The 22522-nt window shown below is 32.2% G+C and overlaps 1 protein-coding gene across 1 annotated transcript; it reads left to right on the top strand.

Annotated features, from left to right (window-relative positions):
* Positions 1–610: 610 nt before the first annotated feature.
* LOC128179341 (protein mono-ADP-ribosyltransferase PARP14-like) lies at positions 611–21263 on the top strand. The gene is made up of 12 exons (XM_052846742.1): positions 611–667; positions 1620–1886; positions 2976–3215; positions 6269–6499; positions 8584–9170; positions 9977–10700; positions 10991–11467; positions 14729–14940; positions 16425–16839; positions 18159–18301; positions 18926–19103; positions 20366–21263. Exons 2-12 carry the CDS (start codon positions 1697–1699, stop codon positions 20647–20649), a joined length of 3681 nt encoding a protein of 1226 aa, XP_052702702.1. The 5' UTR covers positions 611–667; positions 1620–1696; the 3' UTR covers positions 20650–21263.
* The last annotated feature ends 1259 nt before the right edge of the window (positions 21264–22522 follow it).

The raw sequence follows: 22522 nt of genomic DNA, 5'->3' as shown, positions 1-22522 counted from the left end.
TACCTTTTTTGCTTTCAATGGCGCACACATGTACGAACTATCTATTTTTTGTGTAACCTAGAATTTTCACTTTTTATTGTTTAAAAATTATAACAAGCAGCTTTAGAAATGATCAACATCTAAAATAGAATTAGGGTTTTTAAAAGTTAAATACATCAATGTAAGACATGTTTTTCAAACTGCATAGCAGCAGATCTACAAGTATGCTAAAATTCAGCTATATAGACATAAAATACAAAATATTTTGCGATATGTACAATAAATATAGATAAATGAAACGAAATGAAACAAAGTAAATCATAAAAAAATCTGTTAATCTATAAGTATAATGTTACAATTGCTGTCTATTCTGTTAACAAGGCAATAAATACAACTACAACCATATGTACTTGTAATAGTTATCTTGATACGCTCATGTTTCATTTTTGTTGTTCGTAAATCTGTGTGTCAAATAAAGTTTCGCTATAAATCAATCAACAGTTTAAACTTTACATTTCCATTTAGACCTCCGCTTGGGTTTCTTTTTGAGTTTGAACTTTATTTGGGTTGATATAAGTGCCATTCAGCTGAGGTTACCCAATAACATTTTTGTACAAATCGAAAGTAAAACTTAGTTTACAAGTCAGGGAAGAATGATCGATACCATAGACACGGCGCGCCATTGAAGGTAACTTGTATTAATGTATGTTAATGTACTTGTATTTATGCATCTGTAATGATTATGAGCCGAAAACTGATCATTCTGATGGTCTGAAGCTGAGATGAATTGAACAATATCTGTCTTAACAATTTGCCTTTTATTAATCTTTGGACATTTTTTTTACAATCGTTCTGCTTCGTTTCATTTATCATCTGGCGTTCCAATCAGGCCAGGATACATAAGATATTTCAGTTTGTAAATGAGAAATGAACACTTGTTCCAACAAATAGGGATGTTAATGTGAAGAATCAATTTTGAGTAGCTGCATGTATCTTCTCAGATGAGGTACATTTACGAGTGCGGTGTCTTCCCTCCTGGCCAACATTTTGAAAAAATACAAGTAAAATACAGGTAGATCTGTCTTGGCTAAGTTGGAATGGGGTGCAGGTTGAGAAGAAAAACAGGCTATAGCCCCCTGATCACTCAGGTGTGAAAATCAAAATGTTGGCAAGGTGTGGATTGAGAATTTCAGAATGTTGGCTAAGTGGGAATAAACCACAAGTGTAATGTATTAGATTTTTTATGCTGATAGAATTTTTAAAAATATCCTTTTGATTCTAGGAAGTGGAAAATAAAATAAAAGAAATGTTTCAACAGCCAAGATGGGAAATTAAAAATTTAAAAACTACACTTTTGGAATAAAAATTTCAGGTTATCCACATGGATTTACCAATTATAATTCAATGCAATTACTTTTTAAACTTAAAAAGTTCTAAAATCATTATTAGAACAGTTAAGCTTTTATAAAAGCCCAGTTAGGAGAAAAAATTCCTCCAGCGTGTATGTGTGTTTTATGTAGTACAACTCTTCGTAAAAATTTTTGAAATTTTCTTTCAATGTTTATTGTTTTCTAAATATAAATTTACGAAAATCAATGGAAATTGTATCGTTTAAACTATTTTACTTATTTTATTTCTAGAAGCTGGTGAAATGTTGAATAACAAATCATATTAAAAGGAGAATTTAAAAATTGAAGTGGAAACATTTCGATCAGATATGGAGTGCCCACCAGAAGAAGCGGACAACGAGTCAGAAATCATTCTTCAAGTGCGGGGCGTGTCTCCATCAACAAATGCATTTACAGTGCAGATGTACTTTGAAAACAGTCGTCGATCAGGGGGTGGAGAAATAAAGAAAATAGAGATAAAGGATGGGATATTTTACGTTGAATTTAAAGATGAACAAGGTACAATAAATATTTTTTAATCGATTGTATGTCTGTTTATTTGGTTTTCGTTTCTCTCTGTCATGCGTTTTGCTGTAATTCAGCGAAAACATGTAGACGGAACAATGAACAAAAGAAACGCTACCGTCAAAAGTAGCGTTAAGCAAACGATAATCTTTCTTCTTGACATTATAATGTCAATGTATTTTGATTTTTATTAAGATTATAAACACTTCGTCATAAAAGTCAACATTGTACTCTTTGAAGAAAATCATGATCTTGTCTAGTCAACATATTCCCCTTTATAGAAATTATTTTAAAAAAAAAACTTTAGTTTAGAGAGCAATTAAGTGTAAATGGATTTTTCTTCGGCATAAATAAAATTAGAAGTTAATTTAAAATGATATGCAGTAAAATTATTCTCGAATTCAATACATATATTTTGCAAAATTCCTTGATTAAAAATGAAAATGATATCCTAATATAGAATCAAAACGTCAATGGATTAAAATTGCAATTTCATAAAATTCTACACGTAAGTAAAGTTTTTAGGAAAAACTTATTCATCTGACTTATCTGAAAGTACCTAAAACTAATAAACTAAAAGTACAAGTGATTAATTTTATTCCTTGAGACTAGATGTTATTACGAGAGGTAACTCCTTTTTGTTGGTTTTGTTTTGTGTACGATATGGATTGAATTTTAATTTACAGATACTTAAAATGTCCTTAAAGAAGATGATTCTTAATTAAATGTATTGAAGGACACAGTATTTTTTAGTAAATTAATGTTTGTGGATGTATTAATTTCATTTTAATAGTTTAGATGTTGCGTAAAATTGATAGCATTGTTTGTTGATAGAACAAGTGTTCAAGACTATTTATAATCTGTATAGAAATGAACAAAAATTCTTTTAAAATACAAAGAATATTTATTAGGTATAAATATTTAAAGCTGCAAATTTATGTGCGGTTGACAATTTCGATCTCGATAGAAAAAAAACCTTCATACAACTGAAGATTAATAAGAAAATAAAGCAAAAGTATGAATGTTGATCAGCTGATTTTAATGTATTCTTTTAAACATACTTATCTAATTCACATTTTCCAGTAATTGATATGGTTCTAAAGAAAAAGCACATCATTGATAAAACAACTATTGAAGTATGTCGGTGTCCACCAAAGCCAGTGCCAACCTGCTCCAATAAAGTCTTCTTAACAAACATCAGTGCGAAAACAACTAGGGATGGCCTAGAGAACTTTCTGGAAGCTAAAGCTAATGTCACACCCGTTAGTATTGAGTATGGAGAACTCAGGGGGACAGCTCTCATCACGTTTGAGAAAGATATAGGTCAGTTGCCTTATTTTGATTATAATGATAGATAAAATTTTAAATAAAAGTGTACAATTTGCACTTTTTAGGAAATGGTGTCTTTGATAACTTAAGGTGGCTCTATACACCCACCGTATATTCTAATTTTCAATAGAAAACCAAAAAACATATACTTATCAAATATTGAAATAATGATATGGATACCATAGGTATTTTAAAAGAATTTTTCAATGTTTTTTCGTGTTTTTGTAAAATAATTTGTAAAAAGTTAACTGTGAACAAATGGAGAGAAATTTTTTGTCATATGATGGATATTTCCTTCGGACAACCAAAAAAATATAACATTTCTTAACATTAAAAAATGTTATTATTGCAATTTTTTTTGTATTTCCCCAAAACAGAAATCTTATATTTTCTTACTCTGTTGAAAAATCATCTGAAAAAGCTGCTTGATGTTATAAGAAAATGTATTTTAATAAATTTGATATAAAAAATTTAATGAAAATCATTGCAAATAAACACAAAAAATATCCTAATTTTTTTTTTTTATTTGGTATGAAAGTTCCTCAGGTAAGAGTTATCGTTCCAAATCCCAAGGCTCAAACACCTTGGGGACTTTTTATTTCTGAGTTGAAGAAAATTTCCTAAATATCATGTTGGAATGATAAATACATACATATTTCTTTATAGGCCTATATAAGTGAATATATTTGCTTTAATGCAAAACTAAGTCAAATAAATAAAGGGGAAAATTACCTTATAGAATTTATGTATCCCAACCTGAGAGAAATTCAAAGCCACCCTCCATCCCCTTAAGGTGGTAAGGAACATCTATCAATATTAATGTGGATAAAGTATATTATAATTGAAATACTTTCACCGCTTTAGAATTTTCTTTCACAGTATTCAACCAAAAAATACGTTTTAGAAAATTTTGGAAAGTTAAAATTTTTATCGTCATCAACGAGATTCGAACTCATGACCTACAGGTTTGTAGTGAACCCACTAAGCCACTGCACTACACTGTAAAATGTCGTTAAAGGGAAAGAAACTATTTTAAAAAAATATTCTTGATTTTATTGTTTATTTCGATAAATAATACGATATAACTTGAGGGTGTCACATACCACATTACTTGTAATATTAAGTAATGAATTTTCCAATTATGAAATTTGATCTATTCATTTAACAAATTTTTCAAAAGAGCGGTCCCCACAGAATTTGCCTCAGTTTAAATCAGCCAGTACCGGAATTGCATGCTTCCAGATTTACTTTTTTGCATACTAGCTGCGTCATCAAAATGTGGTGTATAGAGCCACCTTAAAACTCTCTGAAAATAATAATCTCTGTCCCAAGTTTTGCTTCCACCACTTTTTGCATATCATTATCTCGATAATCTAAGTACCTTTGCACCCAAACTACAACCATTCACTCGAATGGAAAACGGCCTGGTAATATGTTTTGAAATGCTCCCTCTTCTGCTATAGGTTTCAATAGTCTACGAGGATTTTGCATTGCAAATGACATGAAAGTATCCCGGATGATAACGTTATAAATTGTGCGAGATGTCAAGAGTACTTCCGAATGAATAAAAGATGTAAACATTTCCCAGTTTGAATTTCAGCTCAATGTTTTTAGCTCACAAGCCGAAAGCTCAAGTGAGCTTCTCTGATCACATTTTTTGTCGTCTGTTTGTCTGTCCGTTAACTTTTCACATTTTTTATATCTTCTCAAAAAACTATCGGGCTATTTTCAACCAAACTTGGCACAAAGCACCCTTAGGCAAAGGGGATTCAAAGTTGTGAAAATGACAGACCGCGTCCTTTTTCAAGAGGGGTTAATGAGGAATTATTGAAAATTTTGAGACATTTTCCAAAATCTTCTCCTTAAGAACCAGCTGAAATTGTATGGAAGTATCGTCAGGTAGTTATAGGTTCAAAGTTTTTTTATTTTGGAATATATAGAATAAATCTTGAAAAATCTTCCTCTCAAAATCTAATCAGCCAAATAAAACTGAAACTTGTGTGGAAGCATCCTAAGGTAATGTAGATTTAAATTTAGGAAAATCATGACTCCCTGGAGTAGAGTGGGGCCACAAAGCGGGGGGGGGGGGGGGGGGTTAAATTTTTACCTAGTAATATATAAAGTAAATCCTTAAAAATCTTCTCCTCAGAAATTAATAAGCCAGGAAAGATGAAACTTGTGTGGAAGCATCCTTTGGTAGTGTAAATTTAGAGTTGTGAAAAACATTACCTCCGGGGGTAGGGTGGGGCCATAATGGGGGACAAATTTATACATAGGAATATATAGAGTAACTCTTAATAAATCCTCTTCTCAGAAACTATTTCGCCAGAAAAGCTGAAACTTGTGTGGAAGCATCCTCTGGTAGTGTAGATTGAAAATTGTGAAAATCGTGACCCTGGGGTAGTGTTGGGCTGCAATTGGAGGGGGGGGGGGTCGAATTTCTACATAGGATCATAAAGAGTAAATCATTAAAAATCTTCTTCTCAGAAACTAACCAACCAAGTGATTCTTTAAAATTGTTAAGATTTTGGTCCCTGGACGATTCTTGGGCCTCACAAGGGTCTCAGAGTTGGATGTAGGTTTATATCCCGTGCATAAACACTTGTTTAGGATATTTTTGAGAACTGAAATGCTCAACATGTTATGACTATAAAAGCATCCTGTAAGAAAAGGGACTACTGATAATAGGAATAAGAATTTCCGATTGAAAAATGGTTTTTTATTTATACAGGATCTACATGTATTATACACCATTATTCAGATAGTTTGTATTATGATTCCATCAAGCTGATTTTATCATACCTATTGTTCCTCAATTGAGCGGTGTGGCCCATGGGCCTCTTGTTTTTCGTTCCTGTAAAAGTCTCGGGGTAAAAACAAATGATGTATTGATAAAGAAATATTGGATTTTTCTTCCCCTTTTATGGATTTGAAATGTACTTTATCGACAGGTATGTTTATTTTAATTAAAAATCATAAAATAATGGAAGCAACAACTAAAATTATAAAAATTCATTTATAAGTTATTTTTTATTACACTAAATTAGATTTTGAGAAACTACAACTAGCTTGTAAAAAAAGAACTTTGGACAACTCTCACCTTGAGGTATCTGCAGTCCCTGTCACCAACTGTGTCATCGTACGGAACATCTCAAAGAGTATGTCACATGATACACTTTTGTTTTACTTTGACAATGAAAAAAGAAGTGGTGTCAGTGGAGTGATAGATGTCAAAATGCATGAGGGATTCTGTCTGGTTTATTTTGAGGAACCAGAAGGTAAAAATCAAAATGGTATTTTCTCTTTTCTCCTGTTTATAAAAATGAATGTTTTGAGATGGCAAGGACTTTATATGAATCTTTTATATGAAAATCCTTTGTTCTAAATGTTATACAACCAACTTGCTTTTTTGATAGCAGAACTCAATACGTTTACCAAGTGAAAATTCACGTTTTACTTTTTCAAAAATGTTTTTGAGTCACCTTAGTCACTATAGTGACCTATTGCAATTTGTCTTTGTCCGTCGTCATGGGTCGTGTGGTGTTCTTCGTCTGTCGTGTGTTAACAATTTTGCAATTTTACTTCTTAAAAAATTAAAAAGTCAATGGTTACCAATTTTGGTAAAAAGATATGATAAGAGGAATCTGAATGTGATATTCGTCGATCTACCAACCCTGGGGCGCCACAGGCGAGGTCAAATATGCAAAAAAGCCAAATTTAAAAAAAAAACCCTTCTCTACTCCCACACAACTGAGAAAAAAACTGCATGGTTATAATGTCCATGAAGCCCTCTACCGAAATTGTTAAATGTATGGCTAGGCTCTGTTGTTGGTCCAATATGGCCATTTAGTAAGAATGTATTAAATCCATGAAATTTTCTACCTAAATTGTGAAACTTATGGCCCTGGGACAGAAGTTTAGGTTCTAGGACGGGGCCAATATAGCCATATATGAGAAATGTATGAAATCTTACAAAATCTTCTTCTTTCCTCCCACACATGTGGGAAAAACCTGAATGCATGGTTATGATGTCCAAAACCTCTTCTACAATGTACCTAAATTGTAAAATTCATGGACCCTGGGTCAGAGGTTCTAATACAACAAAAGAGGTTTGGTGGATAAAATCAGCAAAAAGTCAATATATTTTGAATTTTATACTAATATGCTCATTTAATTAGAGTTAACGTTATGGCTATTGTTGCTCAGGTAAGCAATGTAGCCCCCTGGGTCTCTTGTTTTGTTAAATCTTAATTGTTGTTTGTAAAGAACTACAGTACCGATCAGACCTAACCTAACAGAAAGTAAACCCCAACTAAACTCTGGGTTTACTTTTTGGGTTTACTCTGGGTTTACATTTATTCTGGGTTTACTAGATTGGACCAGAGTAAACCCAAAATAAACTCAGAGTTGACACAGAGAGTAAACCCGGTGTGAAGTATTCCCCTGAAAACAGACGCTTAATGTGTATTCGAATTATACAAGGGGCAGGAATTACATGCATTAGGATGGTAAGATAAAAGATGGGTCTGCTTCACATTTCACGCCTACAGTTTGCCTCAAAAGCAATATCCAAGTAACCCAAAGTAAACCCCGAGTGGACCCAAATTTTCAAAAAGTAAACCCAGAGTAATCCCCAAGTGAACCCCGAAAGTAAACCCGGGTTTTAGTTGGGGTTTGGGGTTTTTAGTTGGGTCTGATCGGTACTGTATGTATGGGATAAAGTGTTTTAATGCCCCAAACTTTAAAGTGTTATAAATAGAGCTTTAGATATTAGCCCAAAATTAGGTTGAATATATAGATCAAATTCATAAAGATAAATAGTCTAATTGAAATCGTAAAGCAATATAATACGTTAATAAAGAGCTAATTTCACAAAAAGTACGTATTTTAGCCAAAAATGAGGGATTTTAACTTGATGTTTTGAAAAGGACACATCGAGCGCATGCTTGCTCCAACACCATTTTTAAATATGATATGCAAAATAAAATGAATAATAATTTATGTCAAAGTGGTTTTGGAGCAACATTGCGCTTTTTACCCCCTACTCTTGGATATGAAAAAAAGCTGATAAAATTTACATGCTTTTAAGGAAATCCTGGAAATGGTCCAATTACGTGACGTCATAGGAGCCCGAGGAATGATCGATGTTGAAAACTTTTAGATTTCTGTAACCAGCATATTCAGTTTAATGTTTGATTATAATATCTTTATGATATGATGGTTTTTCAAATTTATAAAACACAGGGGCAAAAATTAGACCTTATCGCATATAGTTCTTTAAGAATACACGAATGCAATACATCGTTCTGTGTTATTTATTTGAAAATCATTTAGTAATTATCCGAAACATCTTTTTACACAGCCGTGGATATTGTCTGTGGTAGACCTCATAGAATACTCGATCAGGATCTGGATATAATAATGTATCATAAATGCCTAGGGCACATTGAAATAAAGGAAAACACGTTAAAACATCCTCATCCTTTAGAAGTTCATGGCAAAAGAGGATCAGAGAGAGAGAAACAACCAGTGCAGGAAGAGAAACAGCTGAAAAGGCACATATTGCAAATGCTACAGTTATGCAAGTTTGAGCAGGAATTGCAAAAGAAATATAAAAACGTTTCATTGAAATATGACATCAGTAAAAACTTCGTCAGATTTGAAGGACTTCGTGGTGAAGTCACTAATGCCATTAAAGAAATGTATGAATTTGTGTCAAAAGTTGCCAAAACTGAAGTTAAATTTTTTTCAAAGCTTCTTCAGCAATTCTTGCAAGAGCAACCAGTGTACATGTATGTAAACTCTAAGATGAAAGAGAGAAACATCATTGGGGTTTGGGAGTTTTTTAAAGGAGAAGAGACATTGACAGTTTTTTCAATGTCTGATGAGCAAGCTGTTCAAGCAGCACATCTCATCAAGGAGTCGGTAATTGAAACTCCAATTAACGAGGCCGAGTACAGAACGAGTACGCACGCTTTCGCGCAGCGTTTCATTTGTATTGTGACGTCATCTTTTTGCTTGGTTGACGCCATGGCGTGATAGTTTCAACTGCAGATATTCAGCGAAATTTGTTGAAAATGGCTCGTTTAGTGCGTAAAATTAATGTTATACTGTGGAATAAACATAACTGTCTCGAAGTATAAGCTATATTTGGGCTCGGGTCGAAAACGTGAAGAGGGTTCAGCAGGCCTAACCCTGTCACGTTTTCTTAACCCGCCTAAATATAGCTTAATTCATATATTTCAAGACAGTAACCATGTATTTTATATTAATGAATCTTAATATGTGATGTTATATATTTTTTTATTACTTAAATATGTCTGAATGCTTTAATAATACTATAAAGATCACCTTTTCCGCCTTTCTCAAATAAAAAAATAGCCATTATTTGACAAATCTGGGAAATTGGGCATACAAAAATCAACTTTGATAAGACCCCTGGAACAAACCAGGAGGTAAAAGGTTTTTTTTATTTGACCATTTGATGCCTTTTAGCAATAACTTTAATATGTAGAACAGAAAAAGAAATCCCTAGGGCAGAAGTTTAAAAAATGTGCAAAATTGATACATTTCAAGCGAAATCCCATAGGGTCCTATGTTAAAGATTAACAAACTTTGAGATGACCCCCTAAACAAACGGTGTGGTAAATGTTTTATTTTTTAATCTTAAAATAATAATTATATTAGTAGAAATTCAGGTAAAAAATTTCATTAAAAAATCTAGGGCAGAACTAATTAGACCCGGCCTCGTTAAGTTGAAAAATGAGTCCAAAGCTTTACTTCCAACAAGAGAATGGCAGAGTAAAGTCGATGAGATCGAGAATAATGGACAAGGTTTGATCAAGATAATCGCCCAGGCAGATCAGGGGAGAATTATCACCCTGTGTACAGACCAATGGGAAGGCTTAGCTCGAGAGTTCATTCAAGATTTTATCATAGTAAATACCATATACGAAGAAAGCTTAAATTTGGAACCAGCCATAATAAGATATTTACAGATGAATTGTGCAAACGACCTTCAAAAGGTTGGTATTAATCTTCAACAGGAGAAAGTAAATGTAGTATTTAATAATACTGGAATTGTGATAAAAGCAACTCAGACAGGACAATATCAAGCCAAATATGCCATTGATAAAATTGTAAAAGGAGTGGAAAAACAGACACATCCAATAAATAAGGCAGGAATAAGGAAACACATGGAATCTACAGCAGGACAGGAGAAACTAAGAAAAGTTGAAAGAAGTGAGAAAGTTGTGATACAGGTAAGTGACGAAAGTGCCTCTGATGAAGACACCAGTAGTTCCTGGCTGACAACTGGTGCAATACGACAAGAACTCGCAGTCTGTGTCACAAAAGAAGGAAAGAAAATCTCTGCCACAGTGGTGGATATATTGGAGCTTGATGTGGATGTCATTGTGAATCCGGCCAACAAAGACATGAAGCACATCGGAGGTATCGCCAAATTCATTACCGAAAAGGGTAAGAAAGTAAAGCCACAAAAAATTTACTAAACTAGTAAAAAAAATTCTAAAACTGAAAACATGCAGAAAAATACATTTTGTTTTATTTCCTCTAAAACTTTTTTTTGTGCCAAAAAAGACACATGCACAAGTCCAAAAAACAAAACATGCAGGATTCCATTACTTTTTTAGCAGACCTGCGAATTATGGCACGTTGTTGTTGTTTTGTTGAAAATAGCTGTGAACAAATTAGGTTGGCTGTATGCAGTGCACACAATGAACATGTACAACAGTTATCGAACTTTGTAGGTGGAAGGGCTATTCAAAATGAATGCAATGACTATGTCAGGAAGAAAGGTCGACTCATGGAGGGACAGGTGTACCTCAGCGCCGCAGGAAACCTCAAATGTAAGGGAGTCATCCACGCAGTAGGGCCGGTCTGGCAGAATGGAATTAATAAGGAGGAAGGGTACTTGAGAGAGGCGGTCTTTAAGAGTCTGGAGGTGACTTCTGCTAGACGATTTACGTCCATCGCGTTCCCAGCCCTGTGTACGGGTGTGTTCGGTTATCCAGTGCGAGAGGCAACCAGAGTTATTGTGGTGGCTGTAAGAGATTTCTTTAGAGAGAACACTGGCTCCTCAGTGGTGGCAGTGTATTTATGTGGCTTGGAGAAAGAAACAGTTAATTGCTTTGCTACCGCCATGATGAGGGAGATGAAGAATGTCATTCTTAAGTCTGAAGAGAATGAAAATCAATGGAAGTGTGCCCAAGTTCCTGTTCATGCAAGTAAGATATTGAAGGTGCTTGATCATATATGGTATTCAATTTTATGTGTGGTGTAAAACAATAGTTTTGTCAAGTATATGCATAATGATAAGCAATACAGTTCTGTCCTGGATCATTGTATGATATATTGAAAAAGTGATGCATATATTCTGTTTACAAAAATGAATTTTACATAACAGGATAACACATGATCATGATTTCGCCACTTATAAATATTCAGACCAATGTTGAGGCGGGCATGATTGTTTTATGACTTTGGCTTTTGATCAAGATAATATAAGCAAGTTTAAAAAAAACAGAGGATGCTTTCATCTCCTAGGTACCCGGTCCTTCCTCTATCTATTTGGAGGTCCGCGTTGCTCTGCTTTGAATTTGTATTTTATTTTATAGATTTTTGAGATGGTTCACGGTTTGTTATTGTCATTTTTTCATATTGGCAATTTTGAAAATTAAACTAAAGCAAATGGGAAACTAAACCAAGCGGTTCTCTTTTGTTTACTCTTGACGTGGGTGATAGTTTCAAATTTCCTAAAATAATTGGTGTGTATTGAAAATTAATTGATACAGTTATAATGATAATGTAAGCCAATTATCGAACCAAGCAGCATAAAACGTCGAAAAGGTATAAGAAAATATAGATTCCTATCTAATACCCCCCCCCCCCCCCCTAAAAAAAAAAACAAAAAAAAGAACTGATAAATTCTTGTATGTGAAGTCTTAAGCGAACAGGTTTTTTTAATGTAAGTTCATAGGAATATATTGATATAAGATACACAAAAATACCATTTTTCTTACAAATCAATGTTTACAAGTCCCTACAACCAATATGCTTTCTTATCGTTTATCGTGCTGTGCTAACTGTAAAGTATCATTATTTATCAGGTTTCATTCAACAGAAAATGAAATCTCTAGATGAGACTAAATTCCAAAGATTGTTAAAAAAAACTAGGGCGTTTTCTTGACATTCTCCCCAAGAAGACAAAAGTCATTTTTACCATCATATGGAATCGGTTCTCAACTCTTTCAAACTTTTGATGTTGTTGAACTGAGTATAACTTGCCATATCGCTTTGTTCTAAACGCAGTAAATTGTTTGACTAATTCATATTATTGACAACATTTACGTTTAATGATGTCTCATTGATTTATGTAAATACTAGTAAAAATTTATATATTATGATTTAGAAAACGAAAACTGGAAGTTAAGAATGTAGTTTTTACATTAACATTGAAAAAAACACCATATTTTTAAAATGAACATACACTGTAGTCAATATTTTTAGATGACTTGTGTGGCAGCCATCTGACATCATTTTAGATTACTTTTCGGAGGTTCCTTTATAAATATCGAAATATTTTATTTCATTGGTATTCAGATCAGTTTAATTTGCATTGACTGATCAAATCTATATGTATTTGTAAATCTATTCTTTGTCCTCTTTTTCTAAATTCAAATAACATTTTGTGTAAACTGTAAATCATGAGCTACATATCTATGTAATTGATAGTCAATTATTTCTAAACTTAATAAAATCTATAATTTGTAAAACCTTTACAACTGTTTGTCTCATTTTTACTGTAAATGAGTTTAATTTCACTTTTCATGCGCATACCTGTTTGTATACTCTTTTCCTGAAATTCCTCTGTTTTTCTTTGTACAGATTTATATGATGAGATACTTCTTGCAATTTGGTTTCTGGTGATTACCAATCCGTAAACAATCCCCAATATGTTGCCATTTGACATTAATTTTATTAATTTAAATGAATAACAATGCATACTTGTGTGCAAGTTATTTTTTTTTATCAAATATGTAGACATGCAAGATAAATATGTTGACATGCAAGATAATTATGACGACATGCAACATAAGTATGTTGACATGCAAGAAAATTGGAATTAGATAAGAATTATACAAAATCAAAAAAAAAATCTCAAATATCGCCGTTGACATCCAAGATGCTATATTCTACCTTTTTATGTCGACATGCAACTTATTAATGTTAACATGCAAGATATATATGCTGACTTGCAACGTATTTACGTCAACATGCAACTAATTTATGTCAACATGAAACTTACTTATGTTGACATGCATATGCGAGATAAATATGTTGACATGCAACTTAGTTATGTTTACATGCGAGATAAATATGTTGACATGCAATTTATAAGGTGTATGTCAACATAACTTGGTTGCATGTCAACATAAAAATGTTGCATTTAAACATATTTATCTTGCATGTCGACTTAAGTAAGTTGCATGTCTACATTAATAAGTTGCATGTCGATATAAAGAAGTTGCATGTTAACATAAATAAAATGCATGTTTACATCAATAGTTAGCGTATCTAGTATTTAGGATGTCACATGTTAGCGATATTTGAGATTTTTTATAATTCTTATTTGATTGCAGTTTTCTTGCATGTCAACATAGTTATGTTGCATGTTGACATAACTATCTTGCATGTCAACATCTTCATCTTGCATGTCGACATAATTGCTAAAGAAATAATTTACACACAAGGGGCAGAGATATGCCACCATAGTATCTTAAGAAGTATTCGAGTTGATAAAATGTCGGGCTGGTGATCTGTACATTCCTAGATCGAATCCCATCGGAGCTTTTGTTGTTACTTGCTGAATTAGTTTGTATAAATATTCATTTTTAATCCCCTAAACAGCATATGTTTCGCTTATATGACATATGTGCAGTTTATTTATCATTATATCTTTCATAATTAATTAATTTACTGTTAATTTGAGTGACTTTTTCCAGATGTGTTATTCCACCTCAAAAGAAAATCCCTTGATTTTACATTGTGCATTTAATCTTCTTCATTTTATTAGTAATGATTTTGAATAGTCTAATCATATTTTAAAGTAATTTTTCCCAAGTTGAAACTCATAAATTCAATATGATAAGAAAAAATTGCTCTCTTTTGACATTTTCCTACACTACATACTAGTGCCCAAACTGTGCAATCTGTTTATCAAAACATTAATATAAATAGAATATATAGTTTATCTCTCTATAGCTGTTCAGTTCTTTTTGGTTTACTATTCTATTCATCATACATTTGGCATTTAGCCTACCTACGAGGGTTTTGCTCTCAGCAAAATCCAGTTTTAGAACTACATTTGACTGCTTTTTACCACTTAACAAACACACATTTTGCATACCAGAGTTTTTAACATTATAATATGAAATAGAAATGTAAAGTGTGCTATAGCTGTAGATGTTTTTTGTGTTCTTATAAAGGAAATTCAGCAGACCCTGGTGTTGACATTTCGGGAAAAATACATGAAGAACAGCGTCTCGTGCAGGATTTCAGATCAGTCACCTTAATTATCTATGGAAAAGATGTCAATCAAATAAGAAATGCTATTCGTATTATTGAAGAACACATGGATGGTGTTTTCAGGAAGAAGACCTATGTTGAAACAATAATTAAAAGTTTTTCTGAGAGCCAGGTAAACTAAATCATATGATATAGATATTTTTTTTCAAATAACAATGTATGCATAGCTTTGATTTTGGATAAACTAATTAAAATAAGTTAAAAACCCAGAAGTGTGCTACTACATCTAATGCACGGTTCGGTTCTGTATGCTTTTTGAACGGTAGGGTTCGCTTCTTGCACGGTACGGTTTAAAAATACCTTCCACGATTTGTGAACGCTTTGTGCTCTTTATTGCTGAGATGGGCGTGTCCTAGTCGTTTTTATATTTTCTGATTCATATTCTTTTTTATTTTAACATGTTATCCGTTCTGCAGTTACTAATATGTCGCGTGAATCTTTTTAAAACAATGGGGAGCGAATGGAAGTTCTTTTAATTAAATTGATGTATTTTATTTGCTTTGAATTTATTGGTGAATTATTGCTACTTTTTGGTAAATAAAATATTTTATTAAAGGGGCCTTCAACGAATAAGTCCAAGTTTCTCTTTTTTGCAAAAAACCCAAATTAATTTGAGCTTAATACCACAATATTGTAAAAATATCGAATGTCATATCAATAACAATTCATTTCATTAATCCTTTTTGAGATTAAAGCAAATTTTGTTCATGACATTGAACTCAAACCCTGAAAAAAAGTTCTTAATTGTGTTTCGGCATGTTCTAATTATGACAATTATCTTTCTGTTTCTTTATTCATATTAAAAGATATTTCTTATTCATTTTGTTTTACGTATTGCAGCCATCAAAATTGGCTAATAATTAAACGATACATGCAAAAAAGTTAAAGATGATTTAATGAATAAAATAAAAAAATATCCGTTGACGGATTATTTAATTCAGAGTGCAGATTTCACTTACAAATTTGACCGATAGAATCATCCTGTTTTATTGTAAAGGGTATTAACGCTAAAAAAAAATACCCAAACAAATTATTAGAAATTCCAAACAACACCTACATGTACACCTACATTGGTTGTAAAATATCAGCTTTCGTTCCTCCGGGACTTTTCTTTTTTATTCCATTATACAATACATGAACATGTGTAAAGAAATTCCTTGTAAAACATGAACGTATACACAAATGGTCCATACAGTTAATGAAAGATTTGTTTTGTGTCTGCTCTCTCTGCTCTTCGTTGTTATTTTGAATGCTGGAGAAAAAAATTTGACCGCTCATGTGACCAACAAAATTTTATACATAGAAACGTAGCTAAGGTAAAACTGTAATTTAGAATTCACACCCACACACACACGCACGCACCCACACACGCACGCACGGTTAGAATTTAAGAAAATGTTTAAAACAAAGTAGTTGAACTATAATTAAGAAATATCACAGAAAGATTTTATTTTCAGAATGCATTGGCTGTTTGTTTTGTAAAATTTATGGTAAATTAAGAAAGAGAATATGATTTTTTTAGAATGCTTCTGAGGTTTGCAAAATGTCAAAACAGGCATTCTGGATTTAAGTGCTTTTATTGCCATTCTTTTGCAGAAAAATGAACTTCAGAAACTTCAGAAGGATTTTTGTGTTGATGTGAATGTAGATACTAGAACTGGAAGAATAACATTACACGGGTTAATGGAAGATGTCATGGATGCATCTGAAAAAGTTCATAATATAATTAGAAAAGCAGAAGCTATACAGCAAGACAAGCATACTGCAGAAATGATGGCCGACATGGTAGAATGGTGTTTCCTTGATGCAAGCACTGTTCCGTCCAAATTGGAAAAATATCCAGCTAATATTAATTTACAATTAGAGAAAGCCCTAATGAATCAGGAGTCTAAAACATCCTTCTGTGATGACCAAGGGAATAGATATATTGTTGATTTGACGTCATATGAAGAATACCCTGAAGGAGATGTAACAGATGTTGTGAAAGTTTTGAGAAAGAGCAAGATTACTGGTGAGTTCATATACGAATTTCACGTTTATTTTTTATCGCACCTAGTGTGATGGGTTATGGGTATAACAATAGCATAAAAAGGTTGTCAAAATGACATTTATGTTAAAATGACAATTTAACAATATTGTATTGTATTATATGATACAAGATTTTGTCAAAATAATATGCACAATATTATTTCAAATAACATTATAAAATATTGTAACTTACGTACAATTTTGCACTGTATTATTCAATATGATATGATATGATAAATAATGCTATCATATGCTATTATACAATATTGTATTGTAACGCTTGATTGAATATTGTATTGTATAGTATGATAAACATTTCATTATTCGATAGTGTAATACTAAACAAAACAATACATATATTCAACATAATGGTGGTCTCATTAAAGGGAACCCTTAGTAATCTTTGATTACTATATTTGTAAATATTGTTTTATTACAATTTTACGTTTTTTAAATCCCTGATTCTGAACTTGATTAAATTCACATTAGCAGATATCTATCCTAATTTACTATATAAGTATATATATTCATGTAAACATTTAATATTTACAGAATTAAAATTTTGGCAAATTCAAATGTCTCAAATTTGACATTTTTTTTAACTTAAAGAATTTTTTATCATGTTTCTTATATAATTTTATTCATTGGTTTTAAGACTGGGGGATGCACTAATCAAACTTGTATGAAAATGTATGTTCAGATAATTATTTTACACGTATTCTTACCGTGCCATGATAAACTAAGAGTAGCTAGTTACCCTCTAGGAAGTTTAACCTGTAAACGTTATTTCAACAAAACACTTAATGTTTTGCTTTATGTATTTATGTTTATTTCTGTAAAAGAAATGAGTTTTGAGAACAAATAACAGTGAATTTTGAAAGTCTTTTGAACAAATTATCCGATTTATTTACTAGTTAGTCATATGATAATAATCTTGTGGTGTCCTTAATATGACCTCTTTATTTGTTATAGAATTTACTCATTCATTCTTGTTCTGTGATATACTGGAAACGCATAATATTAAGCTTGTACGATATTTGGCGAAATTTGATTTTTTGACAAGTTAGCGTGGATTTGATTGAGCGTTTTTCTGATTGTACCTACTCATCTACTTATATATTTTACATTTGGCGATATACCTCATTTAGCGGACGGCGTTTTCCGCCAAAAACGCTAAATAGAATACACAGCCAAATGTAATAGTTTACAGTAGTTTTATATGAAGGATTAATACTTGCAAATGATAGATTTAGTATTTTCATTTAAGGTAAACTGTCACATTTTTTACTGTTCTTTACGTAGGGTCTTTCTTTGAGCAACCATCTTCATGGACAACAATGGACAGAGAAAATTTGGCAATAGTTACTCTGCTTCAAAATAGTCAGGAATACCAGGATGTTCTGCACGATTTTGTTCAAAGTTCTGGGCGTCACACAATAGTGAAGGTATATTTTGGTATAATTTACATTTTGTTCTTTTTGTTATGTTGATTTCTTTTATCTTTATAGTATTATCAAATGTTGTGTACAGTGGTATTTTCGCCCCCGTGTTATCATTGCTCTTCTTTAACTGTAAAGGGTTTCAGTCCGTTTTGAATTCACCCAAACAAAGTCATGTTTAAGAAGAGATAATTTGAGACATTTGAATTTGTCTTGTCTTAAACCCACCCACTGAAAACAACGACAAATGGGGGGGAAGATAAAATGGGAGCGAATGTTCCCCTACATAAAATAAAGAGGAACCAAGTTTGTTAAAATTTGCCCCTTTTGACAATATTATTAATCATTATGATAGCTTTTGAAATACTATTGTAGATTCTGGAAAAATCAAACTGTTGTTACGTATTCTAAAGGTGTAAATAGTATCCAATATAGCAATCATAAAAAAGAAATGAAATCACATTTTTCTATCCTAATGAACTGTTCTCTAAAATTCGGATTTAGATAGTTTAATTATATCAAATGTAATTAAAATTTAGCTATCAGTACATCCTTTCAACAATGAAAATAATGATGCTGTTGATTTTTTTAAATTCATACAGTACAGCATTTAATTTTTTGTTTTTACAGATTGAAAGAATACAAAACAGAATGCTTTATCAGCAATATGAATTCAAGTTAAATCTACTTAAGAAACAGAATCCAACTGGCTGTATCAATGAGCGGAAGTTATGGCATGGCACATCCTATGAAGCAGTCGCTAGTATTAATAACTACGGCTTTCACAGGAGCTACTGTGGAAAAAAGGGTATTCATAACTATCCTATCAACCTGGTTTCAATAAGATCTTCAAACCTTTGAATCATATATTTGCAAGCTTTACGTGCACGTTGAAGATTTTTGAGCAGCTTAAGAGTGAGCAACCCCAGATCTTAATTTTTCTCGGGGTTTTATTTTTAAGCTTACCTGAGGCTAAGGCTCAAATGGGCTTTTTTGATCATAGTTTGTCCGTTTTCTGTCATCGTCGTTTTTGTCATCGTTGTAGTCATCGTACACTTTTTACATTTTTACCTTATTCTTCAGAACTACTGGACCAATTTTAACCAAACTTGGCACAAAGCATAATTTTGTTGAGGGAATTTAAGTTTGTTGAAATGAAAGACCACGCCTTTTTTCAAGTGGTGATATTTTAGAGTTTTTGAAAATTTGTTGGTATTTTTCAAAAACTTTCTCAAATACCTTTTGTCAAAAACGTTGTAACTTGTTATGAAGCATTCTCAGGAAGTGTAGATTCAAATATTTCATTTTCAAATCATGATCCCTAGCGATAGAGTAGTGCCATAATGAGGATTAAATTTTTAAAGCAAAAGAGAAATCTTCTTTTCAAATTACATTTGGATAGAAAAAGACGTAACTTGTGTGGAAACATTCCCAGGTAGTGAAAATCCAAGTTTGTATCTGAATGTGTAGAATCTTACATTGGAATAAATACAGAAAAACTTTCAAAAATCTTTTTCTCAAAAGTTGAAACATCAAAGTGAGTGCAATGTTTCATTAAAAAAAGAGGAGCAATTATAAAAATCTTTATTAACTAGATACACGATACTAAGTTGTCTATACATTTTGTATTTGTTACTAAAAAGACCATCTAGAGCTTGGCTATTTTTGCTCAGGTGAGCAATCTGACCCCTGCGATCTTTGGGTGCATAATATGTTGAAATTCAATAGCACAATATAATGTACTGATGAAATTTTAAATGTTATAAGTTGAAATCATATCAAATGATACAATTTTTAACAAAATATTTGAAATTTTGTCATATATTACCATTTGTATGTATTCTTTTTTATAATGCTACAAAATCATTTATAACAATATAACATTTATATCAAATTAAATATTACTGAAATAAGAATAGAGAAAGTTAAATTATATTGTCATTATAAACTGTGATTTTGATATTTACAACCCTTATTTGATGTATAGAGGTGAATTCAGTTACCTATGATATCACATTTTTTTCATTTAAAATTAGCAGTAAAAATAACATATTTAAAATTTACTTTCAGCTATGGTTTATGGAATTGGTGTGTATTTTGCCACAAATGCTTACTACTCTGCACGCGACACATACAGTCCTAGAGATTTCAATTCCAACAAAAGAGTTTATCGGTGTCGCGTTTTGACTGGGGAGTACTGTCAAGGTACACAGTGGATGAAAGTTCCCCCAAATAAACCTAGCTTCATGCATTTATCGTATGACTCATTGGTTGACAATCCTTCAAATCCGGGACTCTTTGTAATATTTAACGATACACAAGCCTATCCCGAGTATATGATCACTTTTCAGTAAAACATGATAAATGGAAGATATTGAGGGATTTTCTGTTGTATCCAGGCGCTTATCACTGGCCAAATCATTTTTTGCTATATGTTTATTCATATATACTTGCAAATTTTAAACAGTGGACATAGGTATATCTGACCTTTTCTTGTTGCTGTTTAGGCATTGAACATTTATCTTGTATTCATATCTGAGCCAATTGACTAATCAACTTTATACAGACAGTATAGATATAGTTTTAAAAGTCAATTCTGTAAACATATTGATATCCCAAAATTGACGATGAAAAACGAAGCTATATGCCTGAAGATGCCAAAGGATCTGAAAGGTTTTTTTTGCAGACATTATTTGAATCCTTGGAAATTTATAGGTTTTGATAAAGCATAAAATAAGTGAGCATTACTTAATGTAGGTTTTTTAAAATTTAGTTATTTGTGTTGATATTTTCTTCTCCTTGGTTTCTATAGAGTGAATTACTTCTAAAGACATGTTCTTTATTTCAAGTGAATTAAATTTTGAAATGTATGATTATTTTATCTTTCATTTTAAGTTGTCATTTGTGATTTGTTTAAGATATTAAAGAATGAATTGATGTTGGTCTTGATATCACTATTGCTCGTTGAATGCATTATAAAATGAAGTCGAAGAAGAGTTTGCTTTGTTGTTTTTTTTAGTAAATGCCATAATTGAGTTGTAACTGGTTCTTACTTCTCTTAAATTGCTTGGATAATGCATCTGAGCGATAAAGATTTAATACTTTGTATAATTTCTACATTTATTTGAAGTTCTTCTAACTAATTGTGTTCCGACGTCAACAGAAAAAACAGCAGTGATAGACATATAAAGAGAAAGAAAATTAGTGCAACATTTAAATTGAGGACCTGGAAAAAATGGGGGGTTGTGAGTGGTGTAACAAAAAAGGGGGAACGATAGGGAAAGGTAATGAACTATTATTATAAAATTCCCCAACCTTTTAGCGTTTATGGAAAACTACGTACGTTCATGAAATGTGCGCTGAATCAGTTACCGTTGTTCTCCAATGACTTTCCCCAAAACACCTCTTTTGTCACTTAATCGCGGGTGGTGACTTCGTCGGCTCTTGGTATGTCCCAATCTTATTTCTGTATATAAAGTTGCTCTGCGTGTAGATCATCATGTCTCCTCTGATTTTGGTTTTAATATTTCGCGTTGCATACTGTTTTTATACTTATCTATACTCTGTCCCGAGTTTTTGCTTCCACCACTTTTTGCTTGATATTTCAACAATAGTAAATACCTTTGTGCTCAAACTATGTTCATCCACTAATATAAAAAATGTCCAGATTATTTGTTTTGAAACGCCCCCTCTACCGCTTCAGGTTTCAAAACACATCCCAAAATTGAAATCTACGGTGATTTTGCATTGCAACAGCCATTAATAAGCCCGGATGATAACGTTAAAAAATTGCGCGATGTATTCCGAATGTATTCCGAATGGAGAAAAGATGTAAACATTCCCCATTATAAATCTCCGTAAGGAATCTGTTTTCGTTCCTGTGAATTTTTCTGAATGAAAAGGGATAATTATTCAATGAAGTTATCTTGGATATATTCCCTTCTAACGATTTCAACTGTATTTCTTTCACAGGTATGTGTAACTTTATTAAAAATCATCAAAAAGCATTGGAAGCAATAACTTGGGATAGACTTTAGTAAATTGTTTTCTCTTTCCCTCTATCTCGTGTGAGTGTTGTTGCGTTATAGCGAGCACAGCTCGCCGGCACGAAGCGAGCTCTACCGGCAAGGCGTGTGTGAATAGAAAATTTGGACTATTTGCACATTCATTCAACGGATTTTTTTTTGGCGTAAATCGGACCAGTAATGCCTTGTTTTAATCGTCCCG

This window comes from Crassostrea angulata, chromosome 4, assembly GCF_025612915.1.
Source record: "Crassostrea angulata isolate pt1a10 chromosome 4, ASM2561291v2, whole genome shotgun sequence".
Lineage (NCBI taxonomy): Eukaryota > Metazoa > Mollusca > Bivalvia > Ostreida > Ostreidae > Magallana > Magallana angulata.
This window is presented reverse-complemented; position numbering and strand designations above follow the sequence as displayed.

Excerpts from the sequence above, each read along its gene's own strand:
- LOC128179341 (XM_052846742.1), top strand. The coding sequence starts at position 1,697 with ATGGAGTGCCCACCAGAAGAAGCGGACAACGAGTCAGAAATCATTCTT. Across the intron at positions 10,701-10,990 it reads CAAATTCATTACCGAAAAGG|GTGGAAGGGCTATTCAAAAT; the intron begins GTAAGAAAGTAA and ends CGAACTTTGTAG. Across the intron at positions 18,302-18,925 it reads GGCGTCACACAATAGTGAAG|ATTGAAAGAATACAAAACAG; the intron begins GTATATTTTGGT and ends TTGTTTTTACAG.